General features: G+C 46.0%; 2 protein-coding genes across 7 annotated transcripts in view; both read right to left on the bottom strand.

Annotated features, from left to right (window-relative positions):
• The window catches only part of EFCAB12 (EF-hand calcium binding domain 12), a 28,103-nt gene extending 17,083 nt beyond the window's left edge, over window positions 1-11,020 (bottom strand). The window contains exons 1-3 of the mRNA XM_050781812.1: window positions 10,243-11,020; window positions 3,495-3,931; window positions 98-283 (exon numbers count right to left, since the gene is read on the bottom strand). Of these exons, the coding sequence (XP_050637769.1) occupies window positions 98-283; window positions 3,495-3,931; window positions 10,243-10,291 (672 nt within the window). The 5' untranslated portion in view covers window positions 10,292-11,020. The remainder of the gene's footprint in view (window positions 1-97; window positions 284-3,494; window positions 3,932-10,242) is intronic.
• Window positions 1-17,294, bottom strand: part of MBD4 (methyl-CpG binding domain 4, DNA glycosylase) — a 332,365-nt gene that overhangs the window by 308,900 nt on the left and 6,171 nt on the right. The window contains exons 4-8 of one of the 6 annotated variants that reach the window (XM_050781701.1): window positions 16,451-16,525; window positions 16,239-16,373; window positions 15,507-15,656; window positions 14,913-15,016; window positions 13,386-13,697 (exon numbers count right to left, since the gene is read on the bottom strand). In XM_050781701.1, the coding sequence (XP_050637658.1) occupies window positions 13,620-13,697; window positions 14,913-15,016; window positions 15,507-15,656; window positions 16,239-16,373; window positions 16,451-16,525 (542 nt within the window). In that variant the 3' untranslated portion in view covers window positions 13,386-13,619. Of the gene's footprint in view, window positions 1-13,385; window positions 13,698-13,924; window positions 15,017-15,506; window positions 15,657-16,238; window positions 16,374-16,450; window positions 16,526-17,294 lie in introns of those variants that run through there. The other 5 variants (XM_050781703.1, XM_050781702.1, XR_007723592.1 and 2 more) reach the window with 5 other exon arrangements.

Here is a 17,294-nt window from a genome sequence, read left to right as displayed (position 1 = left end):
TCTCAGTTGAACCAGAACCCAGCAGGGGGCGGCAAAGAGGGAGTACATGGACATCCTGCCCACTTAGGCCCATCCAGAGAAAGCAGGTGGCACTTACTGCCTTTACAGCCGTGATGAACTCCTCCCTGGTGATTCTCTGGTTCTCACCCTGGCCCACCTTGTGAAATATCTCCAGGATCTTGATCTTGCGGCTATGCAGGTAGGAGTACATGACTGACAGGGCAGGGGGCTTGGGCAGCTGGAGCTGGGGCACCATCTGGCGGGAGAGCCGGGGGCCTTTTTTCTGGAAGAGGTGAGAGGATAGGGCAGAGGAGAGAGTTGAAGGGAGACCGGCCAGTGGGATGCAGTCACCAGAGTTAGGGAGTAAGGAGAGGCCGAGCGACTCTAAATGGCAAGATAGAGTACAAAGGGCACTGGATTCAGGGCAACTGTGTTTGGCCACAAAATGCCTGGGAGACTTTGCTTCTCTGAGCCTTGGTTTTCTCATCTGAAAAACACAAGGCTTGGAAAATATAGGAACTAAAATTTCATTCTTATCTACATCTCTCCTGTCAAACCAGGCAGTATCTGTAATCCCACTGGTCTGGTCTCTCAGTGTACCAAAACCCATACCCTTCCCTGGAACCAGGTGGAGATCCCCCACCCCCTCCACCAGCCTTTGCATCTGCTATAGGCCTCTTGCCTGGAAAATTTTTCTCTTTCTCTATCTGTCCAAATACTCCTCCTCCTCCAATTCCAGGTGAAAGGGCATATTTTGTAATGATGATAATCTTCTACCTTGGTGCAACACTGGACAGTTTACAAAGGGCCTTCCCATTCCCTAGGGTATTGTTCCTCTGTGCTCCTCCAGGGGTGCTTACTATAATAGAGACCCACTTATATTAATGGCCTGTAGCAAACTGTAGAGCCATTAATCCAATGTGGCTGCCTCCCCGACTAACATGTGAACACCTTGTGCTATGGCTTAATGTTTGTCCCCTCCAAAACACATGTTTAAACTTAAGGTGAGTTTTGTTAAGCCACTTGGCACATGTGACTATTGAGCACTCCAAATGTGGCTGGTGTGATTGAGGGACTGGATTTTTAAATTTATAATTAATTTACATTATTAAATAGCTAGTGAAAGTAAAAGTGTGGTCCGTGGACCAGTACCACAGGCATCACCAGAAGGTCGTTAGAAACGCAGCATCTTTTGATGACCGCAGGTGGGCTGGGTCAGAAGTAACTTAATACTGTTATTAACATAATGGTATTAAGAAGTGGGGTCTTGGCTGGGTGCGGTGGCTCAAGCCTGCAATCCCAGCACTTTGGGAGGCCGAGGCGGGCGGATCACGAGGTCAGGAGATCAAGACCATCCTGGCTAACACGGTGAAACCCCGTCTCTAAATACAAAAAACTAGCCGGACGTGGTGGCAGGCACCTGTAGTCCCAGCTACTCGGGAGGCTGAGGCAGAAGAAAGGCGTGAACCCAGGGGGCGGAGCTTGCAGTGAGCCGAGATCACACCACTGCACTCCAGCCTGGGCGACAGAGCGAGACTCCTTCTCAAAAAAAAAAAAAAAAGAGAGGGGGCCTTTAAGAGGTGATTGGGTCATGAGGGGTCTGCTGTCATGAATCCATTAATTCATGTATGGATTAATGGATTAATGGGTTATGGATTAATTGGTTATCATGGAAGTGGGTTCGTTATCATGAGTGGGATCTGCTAGAAAAGCCAGTTTGGCTCTCTTTCGTGTACCCCCTCACCCTGAGATGCCTTCCACCATGTTAGGATGCAGCACGAGGCCCTACCTAGAGGCCGGCCAGTCAAGCCTTCAGATGACTGTGGCCCAGGCCAATATCCTGACTGCAACCTCATGAGGACTTTCAGCCTCCAGGACTGTGAGCCAAAAAAATCTCTTTTCTTTATAAATTACCCAGTATCAGGTCTTCTGTGATAGCAAGAGAAGTCATGCTAAGACACCTTGAAAGCAAGACCATTTCTTATTTACAGTGTATCCCCATCTCCCACCCTAGGAAGACAGGCAGTAATTATTTGCTGAAGGAATAAACGATCCGATGAATGAGGTACGAGGTACTACCTAATTCACAATAAGGAATCAGGCTTAGAGATGTCAAGGGTTTTCCCAATGCCATACAGCCAGTAAGCAGTACACCTGCATTTCTAACCCGTCTAGTTCTTATTCTTAAACCCCATGCTGCTGGCAGAAGAGGGTGTGTTAGACCCACGAAATTAGGATTTTGGCTATAGTAACAGCAAGGACTGGCCCTGAAGCTTCTGGGTCAACCAACCCAATGGACAATCGTGAGATTACAATAATAATACAGATGGAAAACATGCTTGAGTGCTATGTGTCCAATAGCGTCCTAGGCACCTTATATAAATGAATCCATTTAGACATCATAGTGACCCCAGGAGGTAGGAACAATGGTTATCTCTATTTTATGGATGAGAAAACTGAGACCCAAATCATACAGCTAGGAAGTAGCAGAGCTATGTTTAAACCCAACTTATCTGACCTTTTATTCCAAGGAAATGTCACAGAGAGAGAAGGAGTTGGTAGTGCCCTTATCACTTACTATCACTGTATGTTTGGACAAATGTTGGCCTCACTGAGCTTCTATTTCCACATTTGTAAAAGGGGGATCCTCCTTTTCCTCCCAACCTCACAATCGTCATCCTCACAATAGCCTTGTGAGCACCTGCGTGCTACATGGAACCCTCAGCAAACATGTGTCATGAACAAATGAATGAACAATGGGTATTTTACAAATACCCCATAAGATGGACTGCCAGGAATGATCCCTTCTGGGGTGATTTTAAGGTATGTCCACAAATTATTCTGCTTCTCTCATTTCTAAGATGGAGTCTTCTTTCCTTCTTGAGCATGGGCTGTACTCAGGGACTCACTTCTGACAAAGAGAATGTGGTGGAAGTGATAGTGTGAAACTTCTGAAACTGAGGCCTTCGGAAACTAGGTCCTAAAGAGCATTGCAGCCTCTGTCTTTCTCTCTTTTTTGGACCCTTCACTCTGGGGGATGCCAGCAGCCATACTGTGAGGACACTCAAGCAGCCCTATGGAGAGGTCCATGTGGGGAGGAACTGAGACCTCCTGCCAATAGCCACATGAGTGAGCCAGCTTGGAAGCAGATCCTTTTGCCCCAGTCAAGCCTTCAGACGACTGAGGCCCAGGCCAACATCCTGACTGCAACCTCATGAGACACTCTGAGCCAGAGCGACCCAGCAAAGCTACTCTCCAATTCCTGACTCTAGAAACTGTGTGTGATCATAAATATTTGCTGCTTTCAGTCATTTGGGGGTGTTTGTTATGCAGCAATAGATAACTAGATAACTAATACACCTCCCTCTCAAGACTTCCGTTTGCTCCTCTGTGAAATGGGGTGAACTATCCCTATCCAGCCTAAGCCAAGGGAATAAAATGATGATGCATCCCTAAACTCTTGGTTTGTTCATCTGGCAAATGGGGCTGCTCACCCTGGTGGTCCTGGTAGTTGCCTGGGAGGCATTTGTCTGGGCACTCTGCTCCTCGTGGATCATGTGTAAGACCTTGGCCTCTGAAGGCGTGATGCTGGGCTTGTTCTCCAGCCACCTCTTTACATCACCAAAGGACTCCAGCTCCTGCCGCAGCTTCGCCCTCCGGCTCAGCCAGGTCTTCCTGTCCTCTGGCTGCTCTTGGATATCTTTAGCTTCCAGAGCTTTGAAGCTGGGGATGGGCTCTGGGGGAGCCTGAGGTTGGGATGCAGGATTAATGGGTGTCTGATCTTCCTTGCGAGGCACCACGATGATTCGCCGGCGGGTCTGAGGCAGGCGGAAGTCCTTCTGCTTGAACTGCTTGAAGCAGTGGGCAATGACCAGTTCAGGATCAAAGACGGCGGCATTTTCATCGATGGAAGTCTTAGATGGGCAGAGTCCTTGGGGTAAGAGAGTTAAAAGGTGAGTTTCTTTCTGGAAGAGGATTAAAAGGAGCCAGGAAGGAAAAACACTTTTGCCCCAGGCTGGGCGTCAGGGGCCCTGGATTCCAGGACAGGTTTTATCATTGTCTTGCTGTAATGATAAGGATAATTTCATCTAATGTGACTGGGCATTCCCAACAGCAGGCAGCAAGCTAAGGGCTCTATATGCTTTCTCTTATTTCATCTTCTCCACACCCAGCCCCCAACACTCCCACTGGCAATCAGAATGAACTTTTAAAGATGCCAGTCTGATCTTGTGTGATCATCTAAGGCAGCACAGTATTAAGAGCAGAGGCTTTGGGGCCAGAACGCTCTTCGGTCTGAGTCCTGGTCCTGCCACCTACTGGCTGCATGATCTTGAGCAAACCACTTAACTTCTCTGTCTCAACCTCTTCATTGGTAAAATGGGCATAATGAAGGTAACCTATTTTATTGGATGGGAGTGATATTAAAATCAGTCAATCTATTAGAGTTGCTTTGTATATAATATATCTGCTATTATTGGTATATACTCACCATTCACTCATTTTGAAGCCCTTCCGTGACTTTTGATAGCCCTTAAAATGAAGTCCCGTGCCCCTCTTCTGTCAACCTGTCCCCCTAGTCCCTTGCCTCTCTTTCCTTACTATGTCCTGGACACCTGGGCTTCTCTCTGTTTGCTGAGTGGTCCAAGCTTCATCCTGACTAGGGGTTGGTATGTGCTCCTCCCTCTAGCAGGAGTGCTCCCTCCCCATCCACACCCTGGGTACTCTTCCTCATCCTCCAGGCCACATCTTTGCATCACAACCTGCACTTTCTTTCAGACCACTTATCACGACTGGGTACATCAAGGGCTGAAAACTGGTGGCCCTCATGCTGAATGAGGGTTGAGGTCTTGTTTTGTTTAACACCTTGCTTGATATTTTTCAATCTGAGTTACTTTGGGCTGAGGCACTGCCCTCTCCAGCTTGCCACACACTCCCCCATTCCTTATTGTCTCGCAGGCAGCTCATTTTCTTTATTAAGTCCTTGGTTTGGGCAGCAATTTGCTTTGAGACCCCCGGTGTAATTACTTGGTTGATGTTTATTTTTTCTAGTAGACTATGAGTTCTGTGAAGACTACAACCCTATCTCTCTTGTTCCCGACTGGAGCCCTGACACCTCCACAGTGTCTACATATAATGGGAACTCAGTACATATTTGGTGAGTGACAAATGGACAGACCTACGATGCTGGTACTATGATTATGCCCATTTTGCAGATAAGGACATTGAGACCTAGAGAGGCCCAAGGTCACTCAGTTGATTAGTAGCAGAGCTGAGACATGAACTTCAGTTTGTCTGGCCCCAGAGCTCAGCTCTTAGCTGTTACTTGATATTACCCAGGGCTGTCACCCAATCCTTCTGAGTCTCAAGTATTTCACTTCTGAAACGGTATAAACTCTGCTCTATCTACCTCTTGAAGTTGTTATGAAGATCAAATGAGATAACAGTTTGAAAGTGTTCTAAAAAATCAGAAGGGGCCAGGCATAGTAGCTTATGCCTGTAATCCAAGCACTTTGGGAGGCTGAGGTGGGAGGATTACTTGAGCCCAGGAGTTCAAGACCAGCCTGGGCAACATAGTGAGACCTCATCTGTACAAAAAACTTAAAAACTAGCCGGGCATGGTGGTGCACGCCTGTAGTCGCAGCTCCTCAGGAGGCTGAGGTGGGAGGATCACTTGAGCCTGGGAGGTAAAGGCTACAGTGAGCTGAGATGACCTCCATTGTACTCCAGCCTGGGCAACAGAGACCTTTTTTCAAAAAAATAAAATATCAGAAGGGATATAACAATCTTATTGGAAATACTGTCAGTTATTTTCCTCCTAAAACCCAAACTCCCTTGCTTAAAACCTGTCCATGGCTCCCAACTGCCTCTAGAATAAAGTTCAAGCTCCTTAACCTGGCCCCATCTGGCCCTCTCGCCCCTGCCAGTCTCTCCGATTTCTCTGGCTCCTTCTGTCTTCCCTTGCATTTGTATCCAAACAGATCTGCTCCACTAACACACACACAAGCCATGCTGTTTCCTCCCCATGACACGCTCTTCTCCCTCCCTGCTTTACTTGTTGATCCCTGACTCACCCTTTGAGACTTAGCTCAGGCATCCCGGCCCCTTGAAACCCTCCCACTCCCCCTCTCATGGGTCCTCTGGGTCCCACAGCCCCCATACTTAGTCCCATCATAAGCATTTACCATATTTTTCTGAAATGAAGATATTTTCTGCATCTTTCTTTCCCAACAGTCTGTGAGTTTCTCAGTGACAAGGACTGTGTCTTAGTTCCCCTGTGTCCTCGGTGCCCAGCCTGGCCCAAAGTGGACATTCAGTACATTTGTTAAGTGTCTTTACAAGGCCTATGTGTTCCTTTCATAGTCAGCACATAATAAAAGTAAACATCATGGTATGGTTTCCATCTGTGTCCTTGCCCAAATTTCGTGTCAAATTATAATCCCCACTGTTGGAGGAGAGGCCTAGTGGGAGGTGATTGGATCATAGGAGAAGACTTCCCCCTTGCTGTTCTCGTGAGAGCGAGTGCTCACAAGATCTGGTTGTTCAAAAGCGTAGCACCTCCCCCTGCTCTCTCTTCCTCCTTCTTGGGTTGTGTAAGATGTGCCTGTCTTTGCCTTCCGCCATGATTGTTAAGTTTCCTGAGGCCTCCCCAGCCATGCTTCCTGTACAGCCTGAGGAATTGTGAGTCAATTAAACCTCATTTCTTTATAAATTACCTAGTCTCAGGTAGTTATTTATAGCAGTGCTAGAACAGACTATTACACATCAATAAGGATGGAAGTGAGCACTTCTAACAACACATGTATCATTACTTTGACCACAAGAAAGTCCATTCTCAAAAGGGGATGACTGAGAATGTCATCACTCATCAAACCAGTATTTATTGAGAATCCCCCAGGGCTTGGTGCTGTACCAGGTGCAGATTAAACTAGGCTGAGCACCTACCATGGTTCACCTGATCCCAGTCCACCCAACGGAACAAGGTGGGGCACCCAGAGGGTAACAAGATGTTCTCTGTTGGGGGAGAAATGCTGATTGTGGAACCTGGGAGGGCATCAAGGAAGAAGTGTCTCTGATGTGGACCTTCAAGAATAGTCTGACTTCATGGGATGGAGGGGCAGGGATGGGGAAAGGTCAGGAGTGGGATTTGGGGATTTTTGGGTCACCAGACAGTTCCACATGTTGGAAGCACACTGTGTGTAAAGGAGGAGGTTAGTGGGAAATAAGGTTGGCATCATCTCAAATGCCAGGCTAAGAGATTGAAACTTTACCCTGCAGACCACAGCAACACAAAACCTGCTCCCCACAGGTCTTGCTGCTCCCATTTGGGTCCTCCCTATACTCCCAATCCATGTTCTGCCCTCAGCTAGGAGAGCCTTACAAATGTAAATTCACAGTCTGTCCCTCCCCAATTTGAAACCATTCAATGGCTTCTTAGTGCTCTTTGAATAAATACCCGCCTCCTTCTGTGGCCTACAAAGCTGCCTTCACTGGCCCTGCTCCTCACTCTTCCCTTGTCACCTCCCAGACCCCACCCCTCACTCATGTGGTCCCAGCTGCTGTCCTCCTTTCTGTTATCTGAGGTGCCTGGTTCTTTCCTGGCTCTGGGTTTTCAGTTTTTGCATTTGCTGTGCCCTCTGAAGAGCACTGCATTTCCCAGGGTTTTCCCTGGCTGAGTCCTTCTCCTCACATAGTTCTAAACCTGCACCAGCCCCTGACCCCACTTTCCAAGGGTGCCTGCCAACCACACCCTCCTCAGGGAGCTTCATTCTAGTGCTCTTTGGAGTCCTGTGTCCATTGACAGAAAGGGAAGTGGGCTCTTATAATAAAAGAGGCTGTCATTATGTAGTTATGGGTAGAGACTATGTGACAATGTTCCTAGGAGACTGGCGAGGAAAGCTCTCATATGCCAACTAGTTCAATCACCTGCCCAGGTCAAGGACGCTTTCCTCAATGTCACTGGCAGACTTTGCCTCCGTTTATACACCTCCAGTGACGTGGAACTTTCTACTTAACATGGCGGACGCTAAACTCTGACTGCTAGAAAATACCTCCTTATATTGACCCAGAATTTGTTTCCCTGGACTTTCTATCCCTTGGTTCTAGTCCTTCCCATGGATGTCCCAGAAAACACATTTGTCCTCTCTTTTATCGGACAGCCTATAGGTGTCTGGAAACAATTCCACTCTTTCTTGAAATTCTCCCTGCTCTTGGCTTGATTCAATCTCTTGCTATGTCCAATTCTACCTCTCTGGCTACCATTTTTGGGCCCCTCTTTTCCTGTACTCTTTAAAGGTTGTTGCTTCCAGGCTTATACCCAAGCTCTCTTCTCTTTTCAAATAATCCCTTCCACTCTCATGTTTCTATGACCTTCTTTATGCTGGGGACATCCATACCAATATTTTTGACTTGGAATTAGCTCCAAGTTTATACCTGCAGTTGTTCCTAAAACATCTCCACTTGGATGGCTTACAGGGATCTTTTTTTATTATTTATTTTTAATTGAGACAGGGTCTTGCTCTGTTGCCCAAGCTGGAGTACAGTGGTTCAATCATAGCTCACTGTAGCCTTGAACTCCTAGGCTCAGATGATCCTCCCAGTTCAGCTTCCTGAGTAGCTGGGACTACAGGTGCATGCCATTAAGCCTGGCTAACTTTTTTTTTTTTTTTTTGATATGGAGTCTCACTCTGTCGCCCAGGCTGGAGTGCAGTGGCACGCTATCGGCTCACTGCAAGCTTCCCCTCCCCGGTTCACACCATTCTCCTGTCTCAGCCTCCTGAGTAGCTGGGACTGCAGGTGCCCGCCATGACGCCTGGCTAATTTTTTGTATTTTTAGTAGAGATGGGGTTTCACCGTGTTAGCCAGAATGGTCTCAATCTCCTGACCTCGTGATCCACCTGCCTTGGCCTCCCAAAGTGCTGGGATTACAGGCGTGAGCCACCACACCAGGCCTGGCTAACTTTTAAAAATGATTTTGTAGAGATGGGATCTCACTATGTTGCCCAGGCTATTCTCAAACTTCTGGGCTCAAGCAATTCTCCTACCTCAGCTTCCCATAGTGCTGGGATTACAGGCGGGATATACTGTGTCTAGCCACTGACAAGGATCTTAAACTCAACCAAGACTGGATTTGTCTTCGTGCCCCTGCCCCCACTAACTGGGTCCTCTGAATACGTTCTCTATCTCTGTGGAAGACACCTCCATCTACCAGGTCCCCCAGCTGCCAACTTGAGCACCATCTTTATTTGCCCCTTCTATGTTTCCTGACCAACCAGTCCCCAAGTCCCTGTAGTTACCTCTAGCCTGGGCCTTCTCCCTCACCTCCCAGCATCTTTAGCTTGAGCATTTGACCAGAGCCCTGACCTGTGTGCCTGGGAAAGGTGGTCAGCCTCTCTGGCTCGCCCTGTTTCTCCACTGGGCATTAATGTGTTCACTGCTGGAGAAGGGGCATGGAGAAGACCTTCAGTCTTCAAGCTTTACAGCCCCAGCTCTCATCTTCCCACACCAACATTCTGAGTCTGCCAACTCAGTCTCAGAATCTTTTCTGACTGCTCCCATTCCTGTCCTGCCACTCCCAGTGGCCTCTCCATCTCCTGGCTTGCAGGATCTTTTATGATCTTGTCCCTTCTGACCTCTCTCACCTCATTTCCAGAGACACCAGACTTCTTGGGCCATGCTGTTTCTTTGCCCGAAATGCTTTTTCCTTCCCCTTTTGGCTTGGAGAGCTCCCTTTTATCCTTTAAGCTCAAGTGTAAAGATATTTTCCAAAAGCTTGGAACTGTTGCTCCCCATCCCATACCCTCAGCACACCTTTTACTCGTGGGTGTCATCCCTGGGCCCGGCATTCACCCCCTCTTATTCTGTAATTATCAATTTATCTCTGTCTTTTACCCATGAAGCTGCATTGCTTTGCCAAGAACTTGGTCCCCAGCACATTACTGCCAAAACCTTGAAGACTGACGTCTTCTCCGTGCCTTTCCTCCAGTACTGAATACATTAATGTCCTACAGAGAAACAGGGTGAGCTGGAGGGCTCCCGTCAATATGGGTCGGGCCTCTGGTGCCTCCAACTAGGCTCAGGTGGAAATCTCAGAAATGTACATGACCTGCCCCCGACTCCATGGCAACCCTTCACCCAGAGGGGTCGGCACAATGAGATCTGTGGCTGAGTTTTTGCCGTCACCCCACTTCCACGCGTCCTTAGGGCGCTGAGCGCTCCCTGCAGACGCCACTTCCCGGGACTTACCCAGCAGCGACAAGAACAGACTGTGGTACGCTTCATAGTCGTCGTCCATGGTCGTGGTGCTGGGAGGGGGTGCTGAAGGGCGTGTATGAATGTGTGTAGATGTGGGCTTGCTTGCGTACGGGTGCCGGGGTATCAGATAAACAGTAACTCCAAGTCGTGCGAAAGGCGCTCAGCTGGGACAGCCGGAGCAACCTGTTACCGTGGCTACCGACGCCCCGCGCCAATTGGCTGGGCTCTGCCACGTGCCAGGAGCGAGCCCGCTCGGCCGAGTGCCTGCTGACCCCACCTCCTTTTCGTCCAATTCTAGGAGGGTCAGCGAGCAAATCCACGCCGTGCCCAGTTCTGGGGTTGGTGAAAGGCGGGATTTGTTTGGCGCGGTGCCCTGGCATCTAGTGTAGAAAGTCTCCGGTTTTCCCGTGAAGTGTGGGATCTTCAGCAGGTCTCCATATCTCTAGGCCTTAGTTTTCTCATCAGAAAAATAGGCCCTGCCTCCTCCAGAGGGTTAGGAAGAACCAAAGTGAGCTGTGGCCAGATAAAGGTGTTTGGTATGTTCTGCCCCCCTTATGGCAGGGTGCCATGGTTTGGAGTTACAGAACCTGAGGACCAGAGAATAATAAACCCTTGAAACGTGCATCAACTGATAAACAAAATGAGGTATAGCCATAGGATGGCCATAAGAAGGAATGAAGTACATGCTAGAATATTGATGAACCTTCAAAACAGTATGCTAAGCAAGAAGCGAAACACAAAAGGCCACGTGCTGTATGATTCCATTTTATGTGAAATGTTCAGCATAGACAAACCCACAGACACGGAAAGTACATTAATGGCAGATAGGGGATGGGGTGAGGAATTGGAAGTGACCGCTAACAGGTGGGGAACTTCTTTTTGGAATGGAAAAAAGAAATGGAAACTTCTGGAATTAGTGATGATGGCTGTACATTGTAAATGTACTAAAACCACTGAATTGTACACTTTAAAATGGTTAAATGGTGGCTTTTAGCTCAATTTTTAAAAAGTTAAAAAGAAACACCTAAGCACTTGTCCTTTGCTGAGACAAGCTATCTTTGTGACCCTCACAACCTGAGATGGTTGCCATGGGTCACATTCATACAGCACTCTTGCAAGCCAGGTACCATTTTAGCACTACATGTCTGAACTTCATAATCACAATCACCGTGTGAGGTAGACACCACTATCCCTTTTTTTTTTTTTTTTTTTTGAGACGGACTCTTGCTCTGTCGCCCAGGCTGGAGTACAGTGACACAATCTCGGCTCACTGCAAGCTCTGCCTCCCAGGTTCATGCCATTCTCCTGCCTCAGCCTCCCGAGTAGCTAGGACTACAGGCGCCCACCACCACCCCCAGCTAATTTTTTTTGTATTTTTAGTAGAGACGGGGTTTCACTGTGTTAGCCAGGATGGTCTTGATCTCCTGACCTCGTGATCTGCCCGCCTCGGCCTCCCAAAGTGGTGGGATTACAGGCGTGAGCCACCGTGCCTGGCCCACTATCCCATTTTTACAAGACAAGTTAACAGGTACAGAGGTCAGGCAACCTTACTTGCAATAAAGGGGAAAAACCAGGCCTAGAGCCTGAGCAACCTGGCTGTCCTGAGGTCCCCTAGCACAGAGCTCGCCTCCTGCATTCACATGGGCCCACACTCCCCATGGAGATGCTAGGGGAAAGGATATGACCACCAGCTCTACAACGAAGCCATATCTGATGCCCTGAGCTTGGTGAGCCCGCCCCACCCTCCAGCCCCAGCTGGGCCCAAGGTTTCAGAGGCCCCTCGCTATCCTTAGCTGCCATATCTGGCTGTCTTGTCCCTACTCCTTACCCCTTTTGTTCCCTTCCATTATTAGGTGCCCTTTTTTCTCTCTCTGAGAGACTGTACAGAACTTATCTTTGTGCCCCTCCCCACCACAGGGCTTCACACTTTGTGAATGCTAATTGGATGTTTGTCAAATTAAAATGTGATGGTAAATTATAAAGTGGATGTTTGCCGTGGGGAGAGGGAGGTGTGGCCAGTTTTCCTGTTCTCTGGTCAAAATTCATCCTTCTAAAAACTGACACTTATTACTCACTAAAGTGGAAACAACCAACTACCTCTGCATCACACTGCAGCCTAATCTGGTTCACACCGCTCTACAACAAAGGCAGTTTTCTGAACAACTGATTTTTCATTTATTCAATCAATTTAATTTTCAAATTATATCTTAAAATGGTAGTTGGTAATTAAGACTTAATAACTAGTTTTTTCCCTTTTTTTCTAATAGTAAATGCTTTGGTATTTGAACAATAACAGTGCTTGTATAAAAATGGCATAAGACTAATTGTTTTTGAGACAGGGTCTTGCTGTGTCATCCAGGCTGGAGTGCAATGGTGTGATCATAGCTCACCGCAACCTCAATCTCCTGGGCTCAAGGGATCCTCCCACCTCAGCCTTCTGAGTAGCTGGGACCACAAGTGTGTGCCACCATGCCGAACTAATTTTTAAAATTATTTGTAGAGATGGGGTCTCATTATCTGGTTGCCCAGTCTGGTTTTGAACTCCTGGGCTCAAGCAGTTCTCCTGCCTCAGCCTCTCAAAGTGCTAGGATTACAGATGTAAGCCACTGTGCCTGGCCAAATGGTATAAACTCCAAATGGAAGATGAGAAATGAGTTTTCACAAAGGGACCAAGGTAAAAGAGTGAGTGAGCTGAAAAGGAGCAGCAGACAGATATTCACATTACGTTACCAAGCGGATGCTGAGGTGGAATCTACAATTCCTAAGGGACAGTGTGGAGCTGTCAACAATATACAATGCCAGAGGAATCTTATTTGACTTTGGGGTTAGCTTTTTTTAATTTTTTTTAAATATATATTTTTTGAGACAGGGTCTCTCTCTGTCATCCAAACTGGAGTGCAGTGGCATGATCACAGCTCACTGAAGCCTTGAGCTCCTGGGCCCTCATGAGCTCAAATGATCCTCCTGCCTCAGCCTTCTGAGACTATAGGCGTGCACCACCACACCTGGCCAATAAAAATATTTAGTGGGCCCCTAGCTTTAGCAAGGTTGATAGAAATTTGCTTTATATTATTGATAGTTTAGATGTACTTTTTATCTTCTGATTATATTTCACTTTTGGAAAAGCCACACACTTTTTTTGGATTGTTGTCAAATAATAATTTATTTAAAAATAATCTCAAAATATATTCAAACACATTCAGTAGCAAAGATCCACCATTGGCACACACATTAAGAAAGTACACACACTGGGCTCCTAGTTGGGCTAATTAAAATCTATATGGCTGGAAAGGTGGTTGGTTGTACTTAATGAAGCTTTTTTGAAGTGCAAAGCTATGCATAACAGATGAGCTTGAAAACTGCAGAGTTTAAGACAGACTTAATTTTTCATGATTTTCCCAAAGCCAGTCATGGTATTTATTTAATTTGTGGTCTTCAGGGTGCACCTGGAAGAAATACAACACACAAAGAGGCAGAGACCTTAATGTAACTTAGTCAGAAATATGTTTTTTAAAATTGGCTTTTTAAATGTTTGCTGGGGGACAGTACATTATGATACTATACCTAAAAGTTATAACTTTTAACCTCATGGGATTCATGAATATTTTAAGTTATACCTTATATTAAGGTAATCACATACAGTTTACAAAGTACTGTCCAAATGACTACTCACCATGACTTGGAGTGTGGGGTGGTGATGACATGAGTCAAGTATTAATACCTCACTTTCCAGAAGGAGGTTCTAGGCCCTGAGAGGTTAAATGGATTCTCAGGGCCGGGCATGGTGGCTCATGCCTGTAATCCCAGCACTTTGGGAGGCCGAGGCAGGTGGATCACAAGGTCAGGAGATCAAGACCATCCTGGCTAACATGGTGAAACCCCGTCTCTACTAAAAATACAAAAAAATTAGCCAGGCATGGTGGCGGGCGCCTGTAGTCCCAGCTACTCGGGAGGCTGAGGCAGGAGAATGGTGTGAACCCGGGAGGCAGAGTTTGCAGTGAGCCAAGATTGCGCCACTGCACTCCAGCCTGGGCGACACAGTGAGACTCCGTCTCAGGAAAAAAAAAAAAAAAAAAGGATTCTCAGGTCACAATGGATTGCTCTGATGAAGCAGGGATAGGACCATGGTCCTTCAGTTCAGGCCTGGCCAGACCTACTGGTTGAATGCATGAGGGTGAGTCGCAAGCTGAGTGGGCACCCATCAGGTGCCAGGATACCATCAGTATGCCAAGGGCTGGGCATATTCAACAGGGCTAAAGCAGGACCCAGTCACCACAAAAGTAGCCTGAGACCACTAAGAGAAACCCAATAAGTATACATTGCAGGCCCAAACCTTCCTGCTTTCCTGTAGTGGTGTACTCTTGACAGGAGGAAAACCATGGCAGGCTTAGAGATAGTACACAAATGGGGAATGACAGGAAGAGGGCCAGAGGTGACAAACCACTGGAGATGAGTCAGAGGCCACACCTCTGGACTGGTCTTTGTGGACTTGGGAGTGCCTACCCCAAAACCTGCATGCCACCCACTTCCCCACAGCCAGGAACAAAATTGTTTGTGACTATAATAGCATTTGTGTCCAATAAATAGTCTTAACCATAATGGTGGACTTATTTTGCCCCAGAGACCAAATGTGCTGAATTATGGATAGGAGTGGGCCTCACCTGCTTCCACTCATTGACACAAAAAATTCGGTAAGAGTCGTTGCCATATTTACCAATCCCATGAAGCTCAATCGGATACTTCCACTGCTTTGTCAGGTATTCATCTGAAGAATACAACATCCCACACACCAGGTCAGCTTCTAAAGACACCCTCCCAAAATGTGTGGTGACGGGGCAGGATGGAGAGAACAGAAGAAAGGGACGGGAAAGGCTCTTTCCTGGCAACCTCAGTTGTGACTGCCCTTCTTAATGAATTCCTGTAGCACCCATATCATTTACCAAATCCTAACCACTCTTTTGTGCTGTGCTAATGCGACAGAGGTCACGTCCCTGAGGTCAAGAACTGGGCTTTCTGCTTCACTGACTTCTTCCCCTAATTCTGCCCACATGCCTGACCCAGTGATGGGCAAAGATTTATTGTTTAGGTCACTGGGAGGCTGTGGTTTGGGGAAAGTGGACTTTTTTAAATGTCTTGGGTGCTTGAGCTGAAAAACCTCCATTAATATAGTATCTGAGGACATTAAAGTTTAAGGTGTGGCTCTCTTAAATAAGCACAAGGTATTATGTTTTTCCTTTGGGTATACAGGAAAATACCTGAGAACTTGACAATGGTTTTTGCTCGAAGATCGTAGAGACCAAGAGGTTTAAGAAGTTCTGACACATCTCTCCAGTCTGCGGTTCTTGCTACCTCAGCTGAAGGATACTTCTCCAGAAACTTCCAGAGCACAGGTATTGCCATTTTACCTGGGAAGTAAAAGTAACTGAATGATTACAAGACTCTAGATAGGCTGATTTCATGTTCAAGTAGTTTCTCATCTAGAAATCTCATCCAGAGGGTTTTTTTTTTTTTAAAACCACTGGCGAGAAGCCATTATCTGAACCAGCAACCACTTTCAGAATCAAATGCCAACACTGCTAATATATGGGGCTAATAGTCCAAATTATGCTGAAAACTGGCCTTGCATGATTAGCTTTTAAATGATCACATCAGCAGATAATGAGAGTAGAGGCATATAGAACACAAGGTACATTCAGTGAAAAAGATACTTTTAAACACACACGAAAGAGGGTGGAGAAACATTAACTGATTTTCATTGATGATCAAAATGAATTTGAAAGTAGAAAATAAATAAAATCTACCCCTTTATTCTAAAAGGTCTGTTGGATGTCATCTAGTCTAATTTCCTCGTAAGTGAAGAGTTTAAGGGTGAAGGGAGAATGCCTTATCCCAGGTGACACACTCAAAATGGACTGTGAACCCAGGCATCAATTCAGTGCTTTCTCCTTACCACACTGTCTGTAAGACAAAGATAATAATCCCCAAACCTGAGGTCCGATTGAGAAATATAGTAGCGATGAGAAGCTTCCATGGATCGTGAAAAAGTGTTTCTTGAACGAGATTAAAAGGTGACCGAGGAGGTGTCCACTTCTTAAAGGCTTTACGTCGTGGGGGGCTAGGAGCTAAACAAACATACTGCATCAGAATTGAAAACCCAAAATAGAATTAGAATTTGCTGTTCTGATTGGGAAAGGGATACCTTCTTTGTTATACTTGCTGGAAAAATACAGGCTTGTTTTCCTTCTTTCTCTCTGTGTTCGTGGGATGATATCTTCTGAAAAGGAAAAGTGAACACTTTATCGAGTCTATGGTTTAGCTTAAAGCAATATTCAGGGATGCAAATAATATCAACACTGTTACAAAGCATGCCAGCTACTATTCTAAGCCCTTTACATAAATTACCCAATTAATCCAACTAATGACCCATGAACTTGGTATTATTTTTATCTCTACTTTACAGATATGGACATTGAGGCACAGAGAAGCTAAGTAACTTGCTCAAGATCACACGGATACTAAGTGTCAGAGCTAAAATTCAAATCCAGACAGTCTGGCTCCTGAGTCCTCACCTTAACCACTCTGTGATACTAGTTTTTTATGACTTATGTTCAGAGTTTATAGTATTGAAAAATTAAAGGCAGTATGGAATATTTTAAATTACAATGCATTTGTATAATGTGGTCATTAAAATATTTTTTAGACTATTGTGAATACTTTCCCATTAACTTCTAAATGAAAAAAGCAAAAGTCTACACATAATCCCAATTTTATAAAAAAGGGGAAACATATATAAATAAAAATACAGAGGTTAAGAATGAAATAAGCCAAAATGATATAACGGTTGTTGCCAAGTGCTAATTTTTCTTTTCTTCTTTACTTTTCTATATTTTCCAAAATTTCTGCAGTGAACTTACTTTTACGCCTACCAAAAAAAGGAATACAGACAAAACAGAACATACAGACAAAACAAAGTCTGCAGAAAAACCTACAATTTGAACCCTAGAGCACCTGAGACAACTACCTATTAAGAACCTCTGTCTACT

Source organism: Macaca thibetana, chromosome 2, assembly GCF_024542745.1.
Source record: "Macaca thibetana thibetana isolate TM-01 chromosome 2, ASM2454274v1, whole genome shotgun sequence".
NCBI classification, from domain to species: domain Eukaryota; kingdom Metazoa; phylum Chordata; class Mammalia; order Primates; family Cercopithecidae; genus Macaca; species Macaca thibetana.
The sequence above is the reverse complement of the archived record's forward strand: the minus strand, read 5'-3'. Positions and strand labels throughout refer to the sequence as shown.